Source organism: Chrysemys picta, chromosome 2 (assembly GCF_011386835.1).
Source record: "Chrysemys picta bellii isolate R12L10 chromosome 2, ASM1138683v2, whole genome shotgun sequence".
Classification (NCBI taxonomy): domain Eukaryota; kingdom Metazoa; phylum Chordata; order Testudines; family Emydidae; genus Chrysemys; species Chrysemys picta.
Window position 1 is genome coordinate 202333982 of NC_088792.1, and position 22735 is coordinate 202356716.

General features: G+C 39.7%; 1 protein-coding gene across 7 annotated transcripts in view; it reads left to right on the forward strand.

Moving 5' to 3' along the window:
* Positions 1 to 229: 229 nt before the first annotated feature.
* The window catches only part of PIEZO2 (piezo type mechanosensitive ion channel component 2), a 425559-nt gene continuing 403053 nt past the window's right edge, over positions 230 to 22735 (forward strand). For 3 of the 7 annotated variants that reach the window (XM_065582028.1, XM_065582030.1, XM_065582032.1), the window contains exon 1: positions 276 to 1226. In XM_065582028.1, the coding sequence (XP_065438100.1) occupies positions 1163 to 1226 (64 nt within the window). In that variant the 5' untranslated portion in view covers positions 276 to 1162. Of the gene's footprint in view, positions 1227 to 3604; positions 3833 to 22735 lie in introns of those variants that run through there. The other 4 variants (XM_065582029.1, XM_065582034.1, XM_065582031.1 and 1 more) reach the window with 4 other exon arrangements.

Below are 22735 nucleotides of genomic sequence, written 5' to 3' on the forward strand. Positions count from 1 at the left end.
AGAATGCACGGTAGTCCCCGGAATAAATAAACCAAACTACTGTTGCCTGTGACAAACTTGTCCTTAGTTTTTAAAATGCATCTCGGAGCGCAGACCTTCCTGCTGGAGCCTCCTGTGGTTGTGTGGCTGGGACCTGTATGATTAATCTCGCCGGGAGCCACACATCTAAGGTGTCTTCAAAATGACACTGACGGAGAAGCGAGCACAGGTGACGTGAGCAGAGGGAGGTGGAGAGAGGAGATCGGCGGCGCAGAGTAACCAGGCTCTAGATCCCCGGCTTGCAGCTGGCACGCCCGCAGCGAGCTGCCTTTGCTATGCCTCTAGTCGAGCTCTGTGTCGGAGCGAGACTTGCCCCACACGCCTGTTCCTATTGGAGCAAACCTCTCCTGCTCCGCCGGCCTGATCCCCGCAGGGGCGGGGCCTCGCAAAGTTTTCATTGAGGTGGAGAAGTGTGGGCAAAGAGCACTGCTGCAGCTGTGTCTGAGCGTCGGTGAGGGGCAGCAAGGCAGACAGCAGGCGCAGCAGGAACGGGAGAGGCGGTCTACTTCCCCCTCTGCCACCTACAGCGCTCTGGCCGCCGCACCAGCGGAGGGGAGCATGCAAGTCGTTTTAGAAGGATGCAAAATGCCAGCAACCTAGCAGCTTGGGATGATTTTGCTCAGTGTACCACAAGCTGGGTCCTACGGGCCAGAAGCTGGAAGAAAGTGGCTGGAGTCCTCAGTGTGTCTGGGAATCGGTGAATCGTGACTCACACCACTCCTCGGATATATAAACAGAGAGCGAGCGAGAGAGAGGGAGAGCAAAGCCTTTGGTATATAACAGAACCGATCGAGTGCGATTTAATTTTAAAATGCTGGTTCTCCTTTCTTGATGTGGGGCACAACAAAACGGTTCTCCAGTAAGAAAAAGAAAAAAAATCTCCTCCAAGAAACCGTGCGTCTTGCAACTGAAGTCACCAGAAATCCAGCTGCTTCGGGATTTAATGGGCTCTTCCAAAGATGTTAAGGGACTTGTGAGAAAATCCGGTGAAAGACAATGCTAAAGTGCATTAGCGCTGTGCAAGGGTGGACCTAAAAGTTATGAAGTGGTACCTGTCGTAACAACAAGCAAATATTGTTCTCATTTATTTAATCAAGACTCGAACTAGTCAGAACTTCAAGCAATGGCAACAGAAGTGGTGTGTGGATTGATCTTCAGATTGCTACTTCCAATATGTCTAGTAGCTGGTACGTGAATTTTGGCTTGCATGGGGGGGGGCGTTAATTTTAAATTGTTGTTCTTATCCGCAGTTACTCCAAAGGTATCCATATCGTTGTAAACTGCTTTACTTTTCTGAATGCCTTACCTTCAAAGTGAAATAATGTTTCTTTAGCAATCGTTGTTCTAGAGATGCAGCAATCCGTATATTACCTCCTCTTTTTATTTAAGATGCACTATGCATGGGCTTCAGAAATCCCCTCTGCCTTTTTTTTTAATGTTGTTGATTCTGGAATTACTTTTTGTTTTCCCCACAAACTTCCATGTTTGCAGCTCATTGACACCTAATTTACATTTCCTAGTGGATAGTCTAGAGCCAGTTTACAACTAATTCAAGATACCCCACGTGTATTTGATTTCATGCAATATGCGAGGATAATAATCGTGGCTGTATCGCTGGCACTGAACTGGTTTAAGTGAAATACTGTGCAGTACTCTTCGATTTGCACAGATCTTTACATAACCTTGTATCATTTTACTCGAAAAGTCTAGTGTATAAAAATCTCTACTTTCCTTCTGCATCCCAACAGACGGTGCAAGAAATATTAACAAGATAATATTTTCTCGTTCTGGGCATTTTATATTTTCCTTTTTGTTGAATTCAGGATGCTTTGAAAAAGTAAATTATTTTTAGATTTAAAATAACAGGAATTGATGTTTGAGATAGAGGTAAATGACTAATTTGTTTTTAATATTTTCTGAGAAAGTTTAATTATTAAATCATTTTACTAACAGGCAGCTACCTAAAAATAATTCATTTTGGGATTTAGAACTGTAATGAACAGCCATTGGTGGATGGGTTAGTGTTAATCCGTGTCCTCCTCTTCATTTGCAAATAAAACTTTGAATAAACTCACGATTTAGATAGATTGAGGTTAGCTGTTTCAGTTCTACCAAAAGAGAGAGATTTAAGATGATAAACCAAGGACGAGTTAATGAGTGAAACAAATCTCGGAAATGGTGTTTTGATTTAGCCTTCATCAATTAACTTAATATCAATTGCCTAAATGTATGCGATAAATTTTATTTAAACTACAAAAAATATAGTGGGACTAAAGGGTCACCAGGATTTTGGTGGTATTCATACCAAAAATGCACTTCAGTATTATCAATGGTCTCTTGAATATTTTACTGTATTTTGCCCACAACACAGAGAGATTTATATAGGCTGGGATAAATCCATTTAAGGTATGAGTAGAACACGTTTCAAAGGTAATGTAGCATTCTACACAGCCCGGAGCTTTGCAATTACCCATCCGCCGCGTTTTGAAGAATTATGTCTAACAGCAGGACGTGAACAGCTCGTTTTCTAAAGTTCAGTGTGGATCTGAGAGGCAGTCGCTTGTTTTACCTTTTTTGCTAGCTGTGCGATCATGAGGCACGGGCACATCTGACTAGGGCACTAGAAGGAAGTCTTTAATGTCCTGCTCCAAAGATACAGGTGAGGGGGAACTGAGACGTTTTGCACAGTACTGTAACTCTGGAGTGTCCTATGGGATCTGTTAAAACACCTCCTCATAACTGAGGATGGGGGTAAATCGTTGGAAGTGCATAGCTCGGAGAGATGCCGTAGCCCTCAGACCGCTTTCTGCTTTCCTAAACGCATCGGATATGTTTTCAAAGGGGGTGGAGGGACAGGAGACAGACTGTTAGAAAAAGACAATTACCCCACTCCAGCACCACTACATGGCAGGTCCCCTTACAGCCTCTGACAAAGTGTCCAAATACAACCACGCCCCGGACGATCCAGAGCGGTAGATGAGAAAGAGAACTCCCCAACACGACCCCGAGGAGAACAGGGGCGCTTGTAGGCAACTGCCCCCCGCTTTAGCGGAGCAAAAGACACCTCGATGCAGCTTCCCTGCTTACAGCAGGCGCGAGCTGCGCGGCCGAGGAAGGCTCCTGGGGGTTCGCTGCTGCCCAAGGCGCGCGCGGGGGCAGCTTTTGCGCTGGACTCAGTTGCCTCTGGACGAGCTCCCGGTTTGTGTCCCAGTGGCTGGAAGAGAGGGGCGGGGTCCACAGTTGACAATCCCCCGCCTCTCCTCCAGCTGAGTCTCCCTCGGGACTAAGGGGCTGATCTCTCCGTGCCTCCCAGGAGGTTCTAATCCTCCGAGGTTAATGGGTTAAACAGGTGTAACGAATCCCCCGGCAATTAACACCCCACTCAGCTGCGTAGCTATGGCTCTTCTCGGAGTCAGCCCCTTGTTCCACCCCCACCGGCCTGGCAGGGAGCGAGGTGGGCTCGCTGGAGAAACCTGCCGTAGGGTAGCAGCTTTGCCCAGCCAGCACTACACCCCTCCACCCCCTTTTCATTTCCCATTGCAGTGGGAGCGGCCTGTGCTCCGACAGGGAGCAGTGAGTCTGGGGCAGGGGACGATGCAGGAAGCTGAGCCGAGCAGGTATAGCCCCAGACTTCTTCCGCCACGGGGTCCCTGCAGCCCCCCTCTCCGGACTTAGTGAATCCCGATAATGTGGAACTCCTCAGACTTTCCCGCTAATTGTTCTGGTTGCTCAGCGGAGCCGGTCCCAAGTATTGGGCCAGCAACAGTTCAAACAGCGAGATGAGCTCCTCAAGGTTAGTGGATTGGTTCCAGCGCCTGATCCTCCCGAAGCCTCCTAAATCAAACATTCAGGCAGCTTTCCCCGCTTCTTGTCAACAGGGGGATCGCACAGAGCTACTTGCTATTGGGAGCCGGTTTTATTATTTTATTTTGTATATAGGAAATGTGGTCTTAAATGCACCTGAAGCAAAGCACTCCTCTTCAGAAGAATAAGGGATTCCCCCTCCCATGCCCTTCCTCTGACTAATGGTGAAGGTTTCAAATTCTGCCACAAAGTGCACTATTTTTACTCCTCACCACAATATCAGCTAGATCACCACAACTGGGCTTCATCTGATCTATGAGCGAGGGGAGCCCTAGGCCTCCAACTCCCTTGGTGCTAAACACCCCCCCCCCCACTCACTAGGGCCTGGGTTTCCACTGCCTCCCACCTACTGCTGTCCTTCATACGGGTGAAAAGTGGGTGTAAGATGTAATCAAACTGGTTTTAAGTTTCAGAGGTTTAGCTGTGTTAGTGTGTATCAGCAAAAAACAGGAGAAGTCCTTGTAGTATTTTAGAGACTATTTGTTAGTCTCTAAGGTACCACAAGGACTTCTCCTTGTTCAAACTGGTTTTGACATTCACTTCCCTTTGCATACATGTACATGTTTACATATAGCACAAGGCACTAGAGAATCAGCCATGTAATCATCTGTTTCAATGTTCACAGAGGGCCACAGATGCTCAAGGGCCAATCCTGTCTTTGAGATCTTCCTGCTTAGTCAAGACAACCTCAAAGACCTCAGTGAAATATGCACACATTTCCCTTACTTCTATATATTAGCTGTAGATAATGTTAGAAATGTGTATGTACACATATCTCAAACTGATATGATAGTCTTTGGAGAATATCTTTAAGACTGAGAGGTGGCCTCACTTATGTGTGGTATATACTAGTGATCCTTGGAGCGCAAAAGAGGAACTTGCAGAAAAGTTATACTGAAAGTGTGGGGGAGAGGAATAAACTGATGTAGTAATGGAGACTTCATATATGCACAGAGCAGCCATTCTGACACTGTAACATTAACCCTAGCATTGAAATGATGACATTGTCTTTCTATCAAGTGCTTACTTGTGTTGGTCTCTTTTTGCTATCCTCTTTGCATCATGTGTTCTGAATAGATTTGTCTCCGAATCATTTTGCCATCATGATTTTTAGTGGCTTGTAATGTAGAGGTGCCTTACTATCATAGCAGTATCTCAACAGATGTGAATTGACACTGTCATGAGAAGTTCTAATAGTTATATATCTCATTCAACTGCAAGGGAAAAATGTCCAAATAAAAATGTAAGGCATGATTTTTGGATTTCAGGTAATGGAAAGCTTTAGATCCCAGTTCTTGGATCCAGTGATCTTGCTCAGTTGGAGATGAGGAAGTACATTAAATAGGATACTAGCTTGGTGTATTAGCTAGATCTATTATGTTATGTGCATGTTTTAATGTTTATTAAGTGAGCTTGCATTTCTCATAAAAGTGAGAATCTGCCAGTACAGGTCAAATTCATTTCACCACACTAATACTCACCTGTTCATGAGCAAAGGCCACCATCTGTTCCCAACCATGAGGAAGCTTATAGTGGTTTCTGGATAATGGACAATTAGAGTTCTAATGCCAAAGTGATGCTCACTTGTGTGCCTTAAAACAGACTTTTTAACCTACACGTCTGCAGTTGAAGCACTAGTGTGCTGTGACTCACTGTGCCACCTAGCCCCATCTAAGCAGTACTTGTACCACAGTTATGCAAAAAGGAGGAAAATAGTTTCTCTTAATAATCAATATTTAACTGTTTCATGGTAAATAAGCTGGATTTATTTATTTTTTTTCACCATAGCAGAATAGTGTGAAACTTACTTATCTGATTGAATTTTTGACAGTGATATATGTAATCTAAATAGATTGAGGAAATAACATAACAGCTGCACCAAATTGTTAGTGATTATATATTTAAAAGTAAACATTTGTATATTAAGTTGAAAAAATAGTGTTATCTAACTTTACTTTTTTAAAGTGTGTATATACACTGCTGCAATGTTTGAGTATCTCCCATATATTAAATAGTATTATGTATTAGTGTAATTAATATTTTTGGGGCAAGGACAGCAATGCCAAAACCAGTGTGTTGCACTGTGCACATAAATCCAAACATGTTCAGGGGAAAAGAATAACCTGTGGTTTTTCTTGTTTTTTTGTTTGTTTGTTTTTTAAGGAGTTGGTGATTTGTATATAATAGTATTTATTTCATTTTTGTCTTGAGAATTTTGTATCTAATAAGTATCTATTAAAGACAAGAATCTCAAAGATGAAAATGAAAGTTTTTTTGGACAGTGAAACCTCTGATGCAACCGTATCTGTGTCACTACTAATTTTCCATAATATTGTTTTGGCCTGTGAAGTGTTGCAACACTTCCGTATATAGTATGGCACAAACTATTTGGATACAAGATCTCATTGTAATCCCAAGGATTTCAAACTTTTCTCACAGTTAAGTGCAATATTCTATAGTAAGAGACCATTCATATCATACTTTATTGTATAATTTACTAGTGTTTAAAAATAATCAGGAAAGGGAAAATGAGAACCCGTGGCATTGGCATAGAAAATGCGTAATTGTTTAATGCTGCCAACTATCTTGGAATCAGCATAAAATGGTTGTTTTATATTAAAGTTAACTTGTTATATGCAGAATGTTGTGTTTCTCTCTCTCTCTTTCTTTCCGCAGTAAGACCTCAGAATTTTTAAGAGGCTAATTATGAAATTAACCTCAGGCTAATTAATTTGTCTAAAACATCTCAAAGTCTAAAAACCACAAAATTGATACAGAGTGAGGTAAGCCACAATTTTAGCTATTTCTGCTTCCAATTGCTTTACTTTGTGCACACTTAATTAGTTTTGTAGAAAATAAAATAATCTGATTTCCAGTGGGATGCTGAAGCAATTTACTTAGAGAGATCAGCTTTCTTTGGTTTTAGCTAATTCTGTGGGATTAGGTGCGTGTTCTTGCTCGCTTACACGCTCGCTCTCTCTCTAAAATAATATGTTAGATGTGGCTGAATAATTTTGGATAAATTATAATTCTACACTTTTGAGTTCTGGTCAGGATGAAAAGTGTAAGTCTCTGAAAAGCTGCTAGGATGTCAGTGTTTGTGATATTATTGGCATGATCAAAAGCAAGAATGACTGTAAATCATTCTGTCAGTTTTTGTAAACCCAAGAGGTTCAGATTTTTTTCAGTTAGGCATTTTTGGTTGTTTATCCAAACCAAAACTCTGAACTTCGGGAGTTTCCCCTCTAATTAACATGAATTACGTTCCACAATTTTGTTACAATTCTCATTCTCCATTCAAATAATGATGGAGACTCCTCATAATGATCTCTTGAAGATGATTTCTTCAGTATGTGAAGATAACATTATGGGTAACTTTTTCAAAAGTGCTTAAATCCTGTTTTCAGAAATGACTTAGGAACATTGACAATGGGACATGTCGCCTCTGAAAATGGGACTTAAATTCCTAAATTCCCTAGGCAGTTTTGCAAATTTTATCCCATGTCATTAAAGCAAAATGAAGCTAAGGGAGCCACATAGATCAAGTCACTATTGAGCTATTCATATTGTTCCAGTAGTTGCTAAAATTATTTAGTAGTCTGTGCTAAAAAGTGCTTCAGAATACAACAATCCCTTATGAGACCATCTATTTATTACTCCTTGGGTTACCCTAAAGGAAGTATGGAGAATAACAGTCTAGAACATTTTAATACTATTGAGGCAAGTCTATGGAGACAAAGGGCTATGTCATGCCATTGATTTATAAACAGTACTTCCCACTACTTTCAATGAGAATAGTTGTTGAAAATTGGATGGTACGGTATGTTATGCTTTGAAGATAAAATTATTTATAATGCAAACCTGTGAAGGTAATATTAAAAAGTCAAGATGATTGCAAAACAGTTCTTGTGCATTACTGTTCATAGCATCATAGTTATGATGTTAAGATGATGTCAGTGATGACATGCTGTGAAGATAATGACAAAATATTTCAAAGCTACAGTGAACTTTAAATTGTGGAAATGATAGCACTGCTGGTTATTCCATAGTCACCTTGGTAAAGAAAAATCCAGATATTAAGAAAAGAACGATTCATTTTATTGTCCTTACAATGACACATAATGGCAATAAAATGATCTTTGATGTACCAAGGAATGGCAGGGAAGAGAGAGACATAATTGTCATTCTTTTTATTGTTGGGAAGTGCTTGCATTGTCTGGTGATGGATGCCAATATAAAAACTCAGCTTGACAGTATACACATACCTTCCACGTAACCCCTTCTTTAACATAGTCTTCTTGTAACACTTTAAAACGTACTCTTGGGTTTTTCCCAGCACACCCATAAAAATGTATTCATCAGATCAACAAAAAATATTTAGGAACTTAAGTAGCGTAAGAAAGATACGACACTGAGAAGCCACTTCAGCCAAACTGCATGCGAGACCCTAAAATGTTTTTGTTTTTTGTTTTAAGCTTCAACACCAATGGGGCTAATCCTGCTTCAATTACATCAATGGGAGTTTTGTCATTGATTTCAAGGGGACCAGGTTCAGGTCTTGGATTAAGCTAGCAATGGGAAGAAATGTATATTTCTGTAGCCTTGCTGGAGCAATATTTCTCCAGCACTATGGAAAGAGCAAAATTGCTTTAAATCTGCGTTATTTTTATTTTAGAGTAATGAAAATCCAAACATAAGAAAAACTAACAAAATATCCATGCAAGGAGTATAGTATGGTGGTCGTGATATAACAGTCGTCTTGAATTTGCTCACAACATTGCTGTTGTATCAGCCAGGCAAGGTACTAACAAGCTTCAACAGGACTTTATTTTTACAGTGGAAACCTCTTTACCCAGCTGCAGCTATACCCTTTGTAACTCTCACTCAGCCTCCTCAACTCCTCCCCCCTCCTTCCTGTTTCCTGTCCTTTCAGACTCCTAACAGCCAGTGCTCCCAGTTCTAATAATTACAGCAGCATCTAAACACCACCATTGCCTCCCAGCAGACAGGCCAGGAGACTCCTTTCATTTAAAGGTGCAGAAGACACAGATGATAGAATCATTACCTCTCCCTTACATTTACATTGCTACACACACCATAGTTATTAATCCCTAAATATTTAATAAATTATACCCAACTTCCCTCTCACTTAGAAGATTAAAATAGGCCAAGTAGATCCTGTCAATCACTTGACAAGATTTAGGAAAAACTTTGGAGTTTGCAAGCAAGTTGAATTGCTCCATGCATGAGATTAAACTGAGAATGAAATCAGTGGGAAAGCTAAAAACAGTTGATGATCTGGGCACAAATTAGTTCTGTTATTCTTTCCTCTGTTCACATTTGTCGAAGGTTGAATTTGGCTTTTTATTTTGCACACTGTACGCCAACGCAAATAAAAATGGGGAGGAGTGACCTTCCGAATTGAATGGAACTATAAAAATCCATTTGTTTATCAATACTTGAGCTCTCAGGCATAAATACATTGGTCAGACCCGTTTAGAACCTAAAATCCCACAATAGATTGTGGGCTATAGTTCTTTAGAGACTTCACTTTTACTTATGCACAGGACTCTCGTTCTCTGCATTTAAATTACAAGCAGCAAATATAGATTGTATTCTGATTATCTATGTATCAGAGCAAGCAATGCACAGCGTGACAGGGCAGAGCTTTGCATATTTTGGAAACAGATAATTCACTGTTTTCTTGTGGTGGGTGGATGAAAATAATAGTACTATTAATATAGCTGTAGTTAGACCCCCTCATGCTGGGGTCCATTTCTATATACTATTGAAAATGTCTGCTATAATTCCAACTATCTGAGTCACACAAAAAAACACTGTAAGTTAACAGCTGGTGGATAGAGTTCAACACTCTGAACTACTACAGCACTAAAATCATCATTTCATAGGGCAGCCAGGCTGGGTCATTTGTTGAAGCAGATGAATAGCAGATGCTGGCAAAAGTAGGAAAATACCCCAGAAGTGTTGGCAGTGCTAAAAAAGATTATCAGTAGAGAATATCAGTTATTTGGATCTTCTCTGAGGGAGATTTCAAAGAATACCCTCCTTCCTTATGACAAATGTTGGGTATTAAAACATTTTTCAGGCATAGAGTTGTGTATGTTTGAGCTCCAATTTCTCCTCTGCCTTCCTTCATGGTAACAACAGGTCTTTGTGAGGCTGAAATGCCTGGCTCTCTTCCTTTTACTGAGAAGGAAGTAACCTCTGGCATACCATGCAGTAGTCTAGACTAGTAGTCTACAGGCTAGATTCATAGGGGCGTAGCTCCCAACATTTCACGTGGATAAAGCAGGATGCAGTGTCACTCAGGTTTGGCCTGTCTGCCCCTCTGTAGATGGAGACCGAGGGGTGGACAGGTCAAACCTGAGGGGTTGCAACCTAGTGTATGAGGTTGCACAGCCAAATGCCACTTAATTTGGGGGTCCACTTAAATGGGGGGCCTAAGGGCAAACTGCCCCTTCTGCCCCCCTACCCCCGGGTGGCCCCAAATGTGGAAAATGTTCACTTCAACAAGGATGGAGGACTCTGGGGGTCAAAGCAGGACAGTCCCATGAAACCTAGAACTGTTGGCAGGTTTGTAAGGGGCACTAACTTCTAGGTGCCCTGCTACCTAGTAGAATTCACAATCCTGAGTTAGGCGCATAGGCTCTCAATACAACGCAGGAGGAGGAGTGCCTTAAAAAGATGCATAGAAGCCAGAATAGTAAGTGCAGAGCTGCCTATGCTAGCTAATAGGGAATGCTGAGGAGAGAGGTGTGGTCTAAGCCCTGTCCTTTACAGGGAGTTAGGTGCCTAACTTTGGTCCAGAGGGGGGCACCTCTCTCTGTCTGGGTCATAGCTCCTTTCTTGTGGAGTTGTGTCTAAGTCACGTCAGTCTCTTCTGAAGAAAAAAATAGGGAAAGTTGTTGTTGGTGCCCCCTCATGCCCAGTGCTTAAAGCACTCACTGGATATAGGAGACTGGGGTAAAAAAATCCCTCCTCTGCCTGATTCAGAACAGAGATTTGAACTCAGGAGTCCCACCTCCCAGATGAATGTCCTAGTCACTGGTCAATAGCCATTCTCTCTCTCTTGCTGTCTGGCTCGGTGACTTTTTAAGGATTTCACACCAAGTGGAGCAGGTTCAACAGGACAGATTGAGAGAGAGACCCACCCAAAAATGATTTCTTATAGCCCAGTGGTAGGTGGAACTTGCCTCATTCTGGTGCTAAGGGCACCAGGTGCTGGGGATTGGTCTTTCTTTCATATGAATCTGGTTGTGATTTTGAGCATTCAAAAATTAGAAAATGAAAAAGCTGAATTATGTTAAGCTGCCAACTTGCACAGATGTAGTAGTTTCTATTTTTGATTTTATTAAATGTCTCTTAATAAATTACTGTTAAACACATACCATAGAACATTTAAGATGTGCAGTGTGGCTGAATTAAATTTTTTTTTTTGAGAATCCTGCCTATTTGTTTCCTTTCTTGAGTAGTTAAAAAATCATAACCTTATTGTTACATTATGGTTACTCTTTTATTTTGAGTATTAAATCCTTTTTTGATTTTGTGCTAAGATATATGCTTCAATAATATCCTGTGGCAGTGAATTCCACAGGTTAGCTCTACTTTGTATTAAAAAGGGAGTACTTTTTTATCCATTTCAAATTTGTTGCCTCAGTAAATAATCTGTTGGATGAGAAGTATGTATAATCACTTATATCAACAAAACTGTAATGTTTTCTTTACTCTAAAACGTTGAAATAACGTTTGCTGGGCACAAAAGCAACCATTAAGATTGACTGTAGAAATTAACAGCCATAAATTTTCGATCTGCTTGTCTGAGGAGCAAGGGATGAGATGTTACACTTTTAATTTGCTTTCTAAGCAGACCCTTGTAATATACATGCAGTGTTCATTTCAAAAGATTAGACAAAAGACACAGTATGGCATTTCATCTTTGAATTAATTCAGATATCTTCAGTTTGGCAGTTCTGTTGCAAATAAAATGAAAATAAAAGGGGTGTGTGTGTGAGAGAGAGAGAGAGAGAGATCACTTTTTTTCTTTTAATTATTATAAAACACAAGATTGCAGACATCACAAATTTTCTGTTCTTTGCAAGACCTGTGTTACATATAGTCTGACAGAGCAATAACTATTTTTAAATTGTGGGTCAAACCCTGTCCCTCACTTCAGAAGTGTTGCATGAGATTATACATTGAACTATGTAGGTTTTTAAAGAGGAAACTACTATGGATTTGGTCTAAATATAGACCTCAGTTTGTGCATCTCGTCCTGGATGTAGTCAAAAGATGCTAAGCAGTTTTCCTAATGGTGCTATCTCCACCCTCACCAAGCCTATATTAACAGCAAAATTGCTGTTACCCCAGCTCCAAATGTGAACCTCACCCACATATTAAGACATTGTTGGGTAAGTGTATGCTTAGATAGTCTGGGGAAGTTGAACTCCTTTCAATAGCTTTTGTATATTAAAGAATTTTTGGAGTACACATTTGGATATCTTTAAAGACTTGTTTAGTTTAATTAAATGCAGGAGGAGATTGCAAAGAGTGAGATGTTAAAGAACCAATATACTTTTCTGGTAGTTCAGAGCCAACTTTATTTCCAGATTGATTAATAAAATGGAATGGCAGACTACAACAACGATTACACCAATCTGTAGTCTGTTCCTGGGTATCTCTAACAAACAGGTATTCAGCAGCTTACTTGGACTTCATTTTAAGTCATGTATTTGCGAACTCAGTAACCCTTTTGATGTAAATTAAAGCACTATGCAGAGTCCGCACTAGGCATAAGCAGACTAAGCAATTGCTTAGGGCCCCGAGCAGCTGAAGGGGGCCACCTATTTGTTTTTTATTATGTGGTGTGTGGGTGGGTGTGGGAGGGTATTTGTGTTTGGGGGGCCCCCAGTGGGCTAGCCTTGGCACCATGCAAAACGCATGTTTAATTATGGCTCCCACATTTAACAACATGTTATATCTTTCTCCTTTTCCACGCGTATGGCCTTTATGTAGTCTGTTACTGGTGAAGCTTGCTATAAACTGAGAATAGGATGGCCTGTAACCCAATGGCAAGTGAGGGGATTGCTATGTTGTATCACAGGATTGTTTGTCACAGAAATTGGGTGGAGCTTCTAAAAACTCAATATACATTGGCTTAATTAGTTGCAGAGGGTAATTGTGATGAATTGTGGGTTTACATCTGCTCAGCTCAAGTTGTCCTTTTGTTAGACCACTTCTTTGGGAGATGTTTCTGATCAATATATGTGGGTGCAATGTATTTGACGTGCAATTTTGTCATTTATATTTCAATGGTTTAAGGACTTGCCTACTGTTCACTCAGCACTTATACTTGAGCATAATTACATGTTTCACGCTGATTTGTAGTTTTTCCAGATAGCAACATATGACACAGTCATGCTTTAAACCTATTCCATCCACTTTCCCAGATACCACGTCTCTTTTCGGAGATGTGTGGATTGCAGTGCATCTTTTGGAATGTGTTTTTAGCTGGAGCATAGAATTCTAGTAGCTTGGGTCTAAACATCTGCATGACACACCCAGAATATTCAACTTAGAAGAAATTCTGTAGTTCTGGTCTAGCCACTGTTCTAAGTTTGGATTTATAAAAGTATATTTGTACCTACAGTGTTTGCCAGTGATATTCATTTGTACACGACTGTGATTCAAAGTATCACATGAACACCTGAAAAATTGTTGCACTCTCCATGGCATGTGTATTGCCAGCCAAAGCAGCTGCATGATCTTATTGCTGTTCTTCCCCTCCTTTCCCTCTCCTCAGAAAGTTTAACACTTGTCAAATTACTGCTTAATTTAGAAGACAAAGGTCAATGGGGCAGGGCTAACTTATTTGTTAGTTAAATGCTAGCCATGCGTATTTACTGTATAGTGCTGTGTAAATAATAAATAACATTTCCATAGTTTTTTCTAAGCTGAAGGGAAATCAATGAAATAGCTTTTAAAAAAAAGTTTGGATGAAATGGCATTACTCTGGTTTTTTTAAATAGAAAATTGCAGTGTTTTTAAAGTTACTGTCTTGGGAGGGAAGGGGAGGAAATTGCTAACCCTAATTATAGAGTTAAACATCAATGTTAATGTTGAATCATATCTGCCTCTGACTTTGTGTAGATCTCTGATTAATTGCAAAACATTAATCTCCAAAATTCACTCTTTCCACCCCTTTTACACTGCCAAAATCTATGTCCAGTCTTTGATCTCATACTTTTTCTGACCTCCTGGATCTTCATCTCTTCCTTCTTCAACCTATCCGAATCTCACCTGTGAAAATTATCTGCTTTGTCAACCATGTTCACCTCCTTTCTAAATCCTTTCATTGCCTCCCATAACAAATTCAAGCTCTTATCTTTGTCTTCAGAGTCCTCCAGAGCGTATCTGTTGTCTCCTTTCACTCACCCCAAGCCCACCTTGCTTAGCCTACTTGCTTGTCTGACTACCCGCTGCATACCAGGCCAGCTTTTGAATTGAATTCCTTCAAATTCCTTCTCCAAACACATTTCTTCAAGGAGTCTTTTTAAATCCTAGTCATCCATTCTACTAAGGGAAGTTCAGTGTTTTAAATTAATACATGCACATTACTCCTCTAATCTACCACACAACCTTATTGTCTTAACCCTTCTTGTGTCCATCACCTCCTCATTTTATTCTTTCCCTAATTTAGATTGGCTGGAGATTTCATCTTTCTTTGGCAAGTGATGTGCATGTTTATAGCAGGCTATATGTGATGACTTTTGGATGATGTTGTAATTGGTTCCTTCCCTCTCACTAGAGACTAGTGCTACACTTAGGTAGCAACCACAGTGTTATCTCAAATCTTGCTGTTTACTCCATATTTCCATAGTTATAGAATCCTACAGGTTAGAGATAGGAAAGAATTATTCGGTCATCTAAGCCAGTCCCGCTGGGGATTTACTTGTATATGTCCCCAAAAATAAGGCCTCTGCCATTCTCTTGGAAAATTATACTCAGTGATTTAATTGCTTTCCTTATCAGGTCTGGTTCGTCCTAGCTGCACAGCCTGTGGTTGCAGGAGGGATTGGAGTTCTGCCAATGCTAGCTTTTTCATTCCTCTTCCACACCACACAGCATGAGGCATGAGTATGAGAAGTGGAGCCTGGACTTCACTTCTAAGACCCAAGGCTAGCTTGTCTCCCAGGTTCTGGCAGGACTTTAGGTCTGCTTGACACTGGCAGAACCTCTTCCTTATCAGTGAGATATTTGGCAGGCACGAGAGAGGAAATGGTGATGAGCAAGGGGTTATATGATGTTTTTTGGGGGTGCAGTTGGCAGCATTGGTCAGTGTCTCCCCGAGCCTGCCCCCGCACGCCCCCTGCCCCCACAGCTTCAAGTTGTCCTGCCTGTGCACTTTGGGAACTTCTCCTGGTCACCCTTTCCCTGCTGATTTCCATATGCCCCCACTTTGGAGATTCTTCCTAGGCTCCATTTCCAACCGCTTCATGTTGGGGCTTCCCTTCTTACGGTCATCCATTACTCCTGGTTGGTTTATCTCTTATTTCAACTGATTTTGACAGGTAATATTTCTTTGATTTCACAGAGTCAAAATACATTCAGGTCAGGATTCCTGGATCTAATATAATCAGTTGTTTAATTGTTATTAATTTATGGAGGAGCAGTAGAGACTCTGTAAAGAAGGCCATAGCAGGAGTTATATATAAAGCCAATTAGTTATCCATTGTACTCATGAATCTGGTCAAAATATAATTTTAACATCAAAACAAAACAAAAATCCAAAACAACCAATCAGCCAAACCCTAGAGAAGACTATCATATAAAGTGCTAAATGTGCTATCTCGCCGTCTTTCCAAACTGAAATATAATAGACTAAGACATATGGCCACTTTGTGGCCAAAAATAAAGCAAGATTTGTGGATAATATGGAAGTTTAATGCTGTACTGTATCTTAAATTACACATTTACAGTGCTTAACCTGTCAGCAATTTACTTTCATTGAATTGATTCAACTGGTGCCAATGCAAACTTCACATTTAACATTAAATTTAGTTCATTACTCATAATTTTTCATTGTCCTATGCAAATACAGCACCTCAGTTGCTCAAAGACCTCTTCTTAGAAGATCAAAGGCAAATGTGTGTTTTTTGTGAAATGCTTACAATTTGCTGTATGATTGCAAATTAAACAAAAAAATGCTTTGAGATACAATAGCTTTGTACAAATGAAGCCAGTATCAATCTTGGTCAGCCAACCCCCAATGAGCAACACTATAATTTACCACTTTTTATGGTATGACCTAGAGAGTTTGAAATAAGAGACATCCTTACGGTGCCAATTTCAAGGATTTTAGTGATGACAGATGTAGTAGTGATTCCTCCCTCCCATGAAGAAAGCTGTGTCAGAGGGGCAGAAAAGTTCCATGAGGTTCCTCTGTTTCCTCTAAATTGGCTACTCAAGGGTGGGGTGGGGGTTGTACTGGGTAGTGATGAAGTGAGCAAGTGACAGAACCCCCCTTCTCCCCCCACCCCAATATCAATCATGAGGATCCATGTTGGGCAAAAATCTCTAGAACTGTTAAAGGCATGGACAGCTGGGTGCCTCCTGACTCCACTGTCTGCCATGACTTGTGGCATAAGGTTTCTACCAGTCCCATAGTATAATGGAGGTTCCTTATTTAAATAAAAAATTGCCTGTCCCTAAATCGGTATGGCAAGCTTTTGGTTCTATATTTCGACCAGGTGTGTAGTGCTGCTGGAGCGGTCCGGAGTGTTGCTCCGGCACCTGCAATCCAGGATGCAGAGGTGCTCCAGCACTTCACTTTGCAAAGTGCCACTGGTTGGAAGCTTGACCTGGTACATGGGGTCTCAATGCCACTCAAATTTGGCTTAGCCACCCACAGTCATGTCACATACAGGGCAACTACTGAAGCCTGAAAAGGTGCCCCGGCTAGTTCAAGCAAAGTCTCTTCCACTTGCCTTCCTCCAATCCACACCCCTTATTTCAGCCCCCATCCCAGTAGTGCATGGTGCTACAGCAGGCTCAGATCATCAGCTGCAGACTCCAACAACTCCTGGCGCCTGCACTGAAGGCCCTGGGTTCTGTGCAGTGCCAGAGATGGGGAGAGAGAGAACCCCTAGGAAGGATGGGGGAGAAGGGACTCACCCCCAGAGGCTCAAGTCAAGACTTCTGAAGTCTATCCTGTATTTTTTGAAAAACCGCGTTAGCAACCCTATCTTGGTAGTACAGTTCCAGAGGAAGCCGTGTTGCATTGGCAGGTCCCTTAAAAATAAAGTAACTACACAGAAGCAAGATAATTCCAACAACTATACTTTATATGTATACAAATGGAAACTTTAAAATAAGAAAAGCAAAGAAAAACCTCTTTATCAAAAGACCATGTCTGAATAATTAGCATGTGGAACTTATAGCCACCAGATATTATTGAGACTATGAGCCATAAGAGGGTTCACAAAGATTTAGATGTTGATATGGAAAAAGAGAATTTGAAGAGTTATCTTTTAAAACCCTTCATAATGTGTTTGGAATAGATTTAACCCCCCATTCTTCAGGGCATAAGTCAACCTCCAACTGAAGGGGTTAGGGAAATATTTTCCTGTGGGCAAGTTATTCCATAATTGCTCCCTTTGGGATTAGTGCATCATCTTCTGAAGTAGTTGGTATTAGCCACTAGCTTAAGTAAGATTCTGGAATAGATGGACCACTAATGTGACTGAATCCTGGCAATTCATGTCTTCTTATAAGCATATGCAACTAATGTTGAATTCCTCATAGCAGACTTTTACATAAAATTTGTGTAAAATACTCCAAGTGTGAGAAGCTGAAGGTATTAGGATCACTTAAAATTATTACCTTGGTTTTTATTTTAAAAATTTATAATTCCAGTTCAAAAGTATTCAAGAAAAGACAAGAAATTGATGCCTGAAGGCTAGAGAGCTTCAGTCTTCATGTAAATGTTTACTAGTAGGGTCATACCTGAGTAGTGATGTTCAGATCCAGACTTAGAAGATCAAAACTTGTCTAAAGTTCAATGGCATTTGGGCCTGGGGTTTTTGTTCAGAGCCTTCTCTAATAAAAATATTATCGGAACTCTAAATCAATTCAATAAATGTTATTTTTTAAGTTGTCCCATAGTGTGGAAGAAGTTGGCTAAATATGCACTTCAAAACATCCTAGTCATGGCTTCTTCTATTTGTGCCAAGTTGTATAGCAGTAGTTCTTGGAAATCTTACTGTGAGAAATTATTTTTTAATCTTTCCCTAACCTTATTGGTACCACAGATTTCAGAGGATCCAATTTTCCATTCATGGTATTTTTTTTTTCATGACATACCAGGCACATTATATATCCATAGGGCTCTGCTGTGCCTTTTCTTAGCACTTAACGGTATATAGCCAAAGGCTCTGAAAAGGTTAAAATAATGTTTCTCAGTTGGATGTGTTGATTATTAATGGATGATGTTCTGTTACATTGGCACAGTCATATGTCACTGACTCGTAACGGAATAATTAATTTATGGGGGAAGTTGAGGTCTAAGCCATTACTTTTCAATTTCAGGAAATATCCGATGGCAGTGCTCTGAAAGGGCTAACTAGCCAGTACATTTTGGGCATTATTTCATAGTAATCATGATCATATAATAGAATTACCTTAATTAGACTGTAAGGCTTTCTACATTGCAAATCATTGTGAATGGCAGCTTTCTAAATACCTTGTTTTAAAACCACAGAACCGAAAAGATTACTTTTGAATGTCCCCTCATTGCATTCTTTCCTCACAAAATAGCACGAATATTTTACTGTTAATTATCCTGATAAAATGTTTGCAAAACAGCTGGTCAGAATGGTTATTTTAATCTAAGGTTGCAGCTACAAATATCCAGGCTTTTAAAAAGCCTGTATTTCTGAAGCAATTGGTATCAATTGTTTAGAGGCTCTAATGTGTTGTATTTTATGAGTCCAATGAGAATTAACAGTTCCAAAAATTTGCTATTGAAGAAGACAAAATTGATCAATTGCAGTGTGTAGCAAACAACATATACTGAATTCAAAAGGTCACTTTTTGAACATCAGAAGACTTTTTCCAAATCATTGCAAATTACATTTTGAGAGTATGACAATTATAACTGATCAGCCACTTGTAGCAAAAATACATTTAATTTTCATATAAAAGAGAGATTTGGTACCAGTAGTCATACATATTAATGTTTTCTGTTTCTCCTTTATCTACATTTGCCTGCCCTGAGGGAACAGATAATTTACATATGGAAAACAATAATTAATGTAATGTACTTTGAGCACCCTGGGTGACTCTCCTTGCTCTTATTTAAAAAAAAAAAAATTGGACAACTCTTGTCACACAAATCAGACTGAGCAATTTATTATTGTGAGACCATTTTCTTACCTAATGTGGAGGTGGCTAGAGATAATATTTAAAACTACTGAAACAGATCAGATAAGGGTGTTTCAAAACTGTATTGATAGTTCTGGTTTATAATGAGGTATAAAATGAGCTGAAAGTAACAGGTTTTTTAGAAAGGCTCGGATACTCTGGTGGCAAAGGGTGTGTTTGTCTTTATCACAGGATTGAACAATAGAAAGGGGCTGAACAATATGGGCCTGATTTTTCAGAGGTGCTGAGCACACTGTTATGTTTGACTTTTGCTGGAATTTTAGGAGTTCAGCCTTCTGAACATCCGGCCTTTTGAGTAGTGCTGGGTGAAGCATGATAGCTGATGATTTTTTTTTTTTTTTTTTTTTTTTTTTTGTCAAAAAATATGCTTCAGATCATGAGAAACATTTAGTGAATTGCCGCCTCCAAAGTTTGGTGAATCTAGCTCTTCATTTCCTTTGCTTTTATTTCAAAAAGATTTTAAATGCCCTGAAACACTTCCTTCTAGGTTGACTAAAATATTTTGTTCAACCCTAAATGAAAGCTTTCTAGCTTTTTCGATTAGTTGGAAATTCAAAAATAAATAAATTCAGTTTTGGTTTGACTCAATCTGGATTTTTTTCAGAGTAGCCAGCAAACTGAAAAATAAGTTTTTCACATAGCTCTATTTGAGTCTCCTGTTGGCTTTCCAAATCTATGCCTACTATCCAACTGTATAATAGGGACAACTGAAATGTTAGTGGGAAGGAGAAAAATAACATGACAACATTACCTACATGATAAAAATATAGCACCTAGTAACCTGCCACATAATAACTAGTTGTAACTTAGTATTGGTCAAAGCAATTAAAGTTAATCAAAGTCATCATTATGATCTTATGAACATCTTTGAATACAGCTATCCTTTTTGTTGAGAGAGACTGATATTCAGAAATTTCCTCAAAGAATTTGACATATTGGTAGCAAAGTGCGTTGACTTGAGTTTATATGGATTCAGTGGTTGACATGTTAATGTTGGTGGCTAAGATTCACACACATGAGTTTAATTGATTTCAAAACATTACCTCTTAGGTTGGCAGATTCTTTAAAGCAGATGCAGTGTGTTGTAGATGGCACTTTTTTTAAAGTAATGGTCCCATAGGCAGTTGTCCAAGTTTAAGCTCTCTCAGTTCCAAATGGGAATATGCTCCAGAATGCTAGGTTCTTTCATTCTGTGAAATACATGACATACAAGGGTTTTAAATTCTCCCACCTTAACAAAATTAAATGTATTTAAACTAGAAAAAGGAAAGCAAATTTAAATTAAAAAGAAACTGCTTTAATAACTAATGCTGCTTTAAAGGTAAAGTTTTTTTAATATTTTTTGTCTTGATGTTTATTTATTACACTTGTGTGTCTCTTCGTAAGGTTTTCAGTAAGTTGTCTGGCCCTTGTCAGTGTGTATAGAACCAATTTTAAATGTAAATCCATGTAAGTAGATAGAGTTACATGGAGGATGAATTTGGTATGTTATATAGTAAAGCTCCATGCAACTCCAATATCTTTGGTCATGGAGGAACCTTTCTGTGCTTTAAACTAATAGTTTATTACTATAACAGCTTCTACTCTGATTTAGATAACCATAGAATTGCATCCATACTGCCATTCTAGATGCAGCTTGCACTGGGTTATGTGAGGTTACATTTCATCATGTGGTGCCAGAATTCTCCCACTGTCATGTGAGTGGGCTTGACTCTCCCTCCCCCCAGAGGATATGAGTAATTCCCATCAATTTCAATGGGACCTACTCATGCCCTGTGATTTAAAAATCATGATCCCAGGGAAAAAAATGGTTCTAAAATGGAAAAGCTTTTGAACATCCCCATACGCTACTTTTTAAAAACCAAACAAAAACAAAAAAGCTAGTGGATAATGTGAGCAGAAATGTGGGATTGCTTTCTGGGAGCAGATACATACTATATAAAGAAGCAGCAAATGCAAAAATTCAGCCTCACTCCATACTCCAATGCTAATTATGTTATAATGTGTTAACACTTAGCAATCATACTGTAGACAGACAACAAATACACTGAATTATCTAATATGTTAAAACTAGTAGGCAATTGTAATGAAGACAGGGACTCTACAATCCCCTCACAGGGACTAGAGACTCAAACTTCAGATTGACCATAGCCACTCTAGAAAGATCTCTATTATGCTAAATAGAATGATCACCATTTATTAGTCAATATTTACTTACCTGAGATACTACAGTTATTTCCTATTCGAAGTATAAGGGGAAACTCTGATATCTGATACTACTGTTGACTTTGCAGTGATGATCTCCACAGTTAGTGTAAGGCCACAGCTGATGTCAACAGATGATGGATGCAGAGACAGTAGAAGATTGCAGATATTGGGAATGCAATCTTGAATGCCAGTAGAGAGAATAATATTTAACATAGTGATTAATCAAAAAAGAATGAGAAGATATTGCCAATAGATTGTTGGATATTAACATGCAGAAAAAATGGTGCTGTGTGCAGTTCTATCACCAATACATAATCCATTTTTCCCCTTTCTGTGCTTATGTTCATAGCAATGGGTAGACTTGTAATTTATACCTTTCACAGAATCTGGTACATATTTTTGGAGACTGTAGACTTAAAGGGCTGGATGTTGATCTCCTGTACAACAGCATTATGGTAGTGTAATTCCAATAACTTCAGTGCCATTACTTTGGGTTTACATCAATATATCTGACATCAGAATTGGGCCCAGAAGAAAAGCCATTGGTCCAAACACTGCATATAAACAATGTACTAATAAAAGTGATTGTTTCCAGACTTAGTTGGCTAACAATATAGTACTACATATTAAATTGTGTTTAACTATAATATCAATGACACACATTCTAGGGGTCAGCGATTTTAGGAGCATCTAAGCTTCTGTCACCCTTTTAAGAAGAAGGTTAAGAAGATGAAGGTTCGCAGGGCTCTGGAGCTGTGCTCCGGCTCCGCTCCAGCTCCAGGCAAAAACCTGCAGCTCCACTGCTCCGCGCTCCAGCTCTGGGCTCCGCTCCAAAGCCCTGAAGGTTCGGGCACTTAACATTGAAAGGGTCTTTAAGTACTAATTCAGTTGATCAAGCTCTTGCATATTATGTTGAAACATATGGCATCAAAATTGCTATGAGAAAGCTATTTGACTCTAGTGGGCTGAAATAAATCAATGAGCAGAATTTTAAGGAGAGGATCACTGTTCTGACTTGTGGTGTGAGATGTAGGAACATCATTCGTTTTATTAGGACATAACCCTGAAAATACACCAAGGCAACCATTAGTGGTCCACATGGTGCCACGCACTGCTGGAGCCAGCCAGTGAGTTCAGGGCCTGGAAACATAGCATATACAGAAGG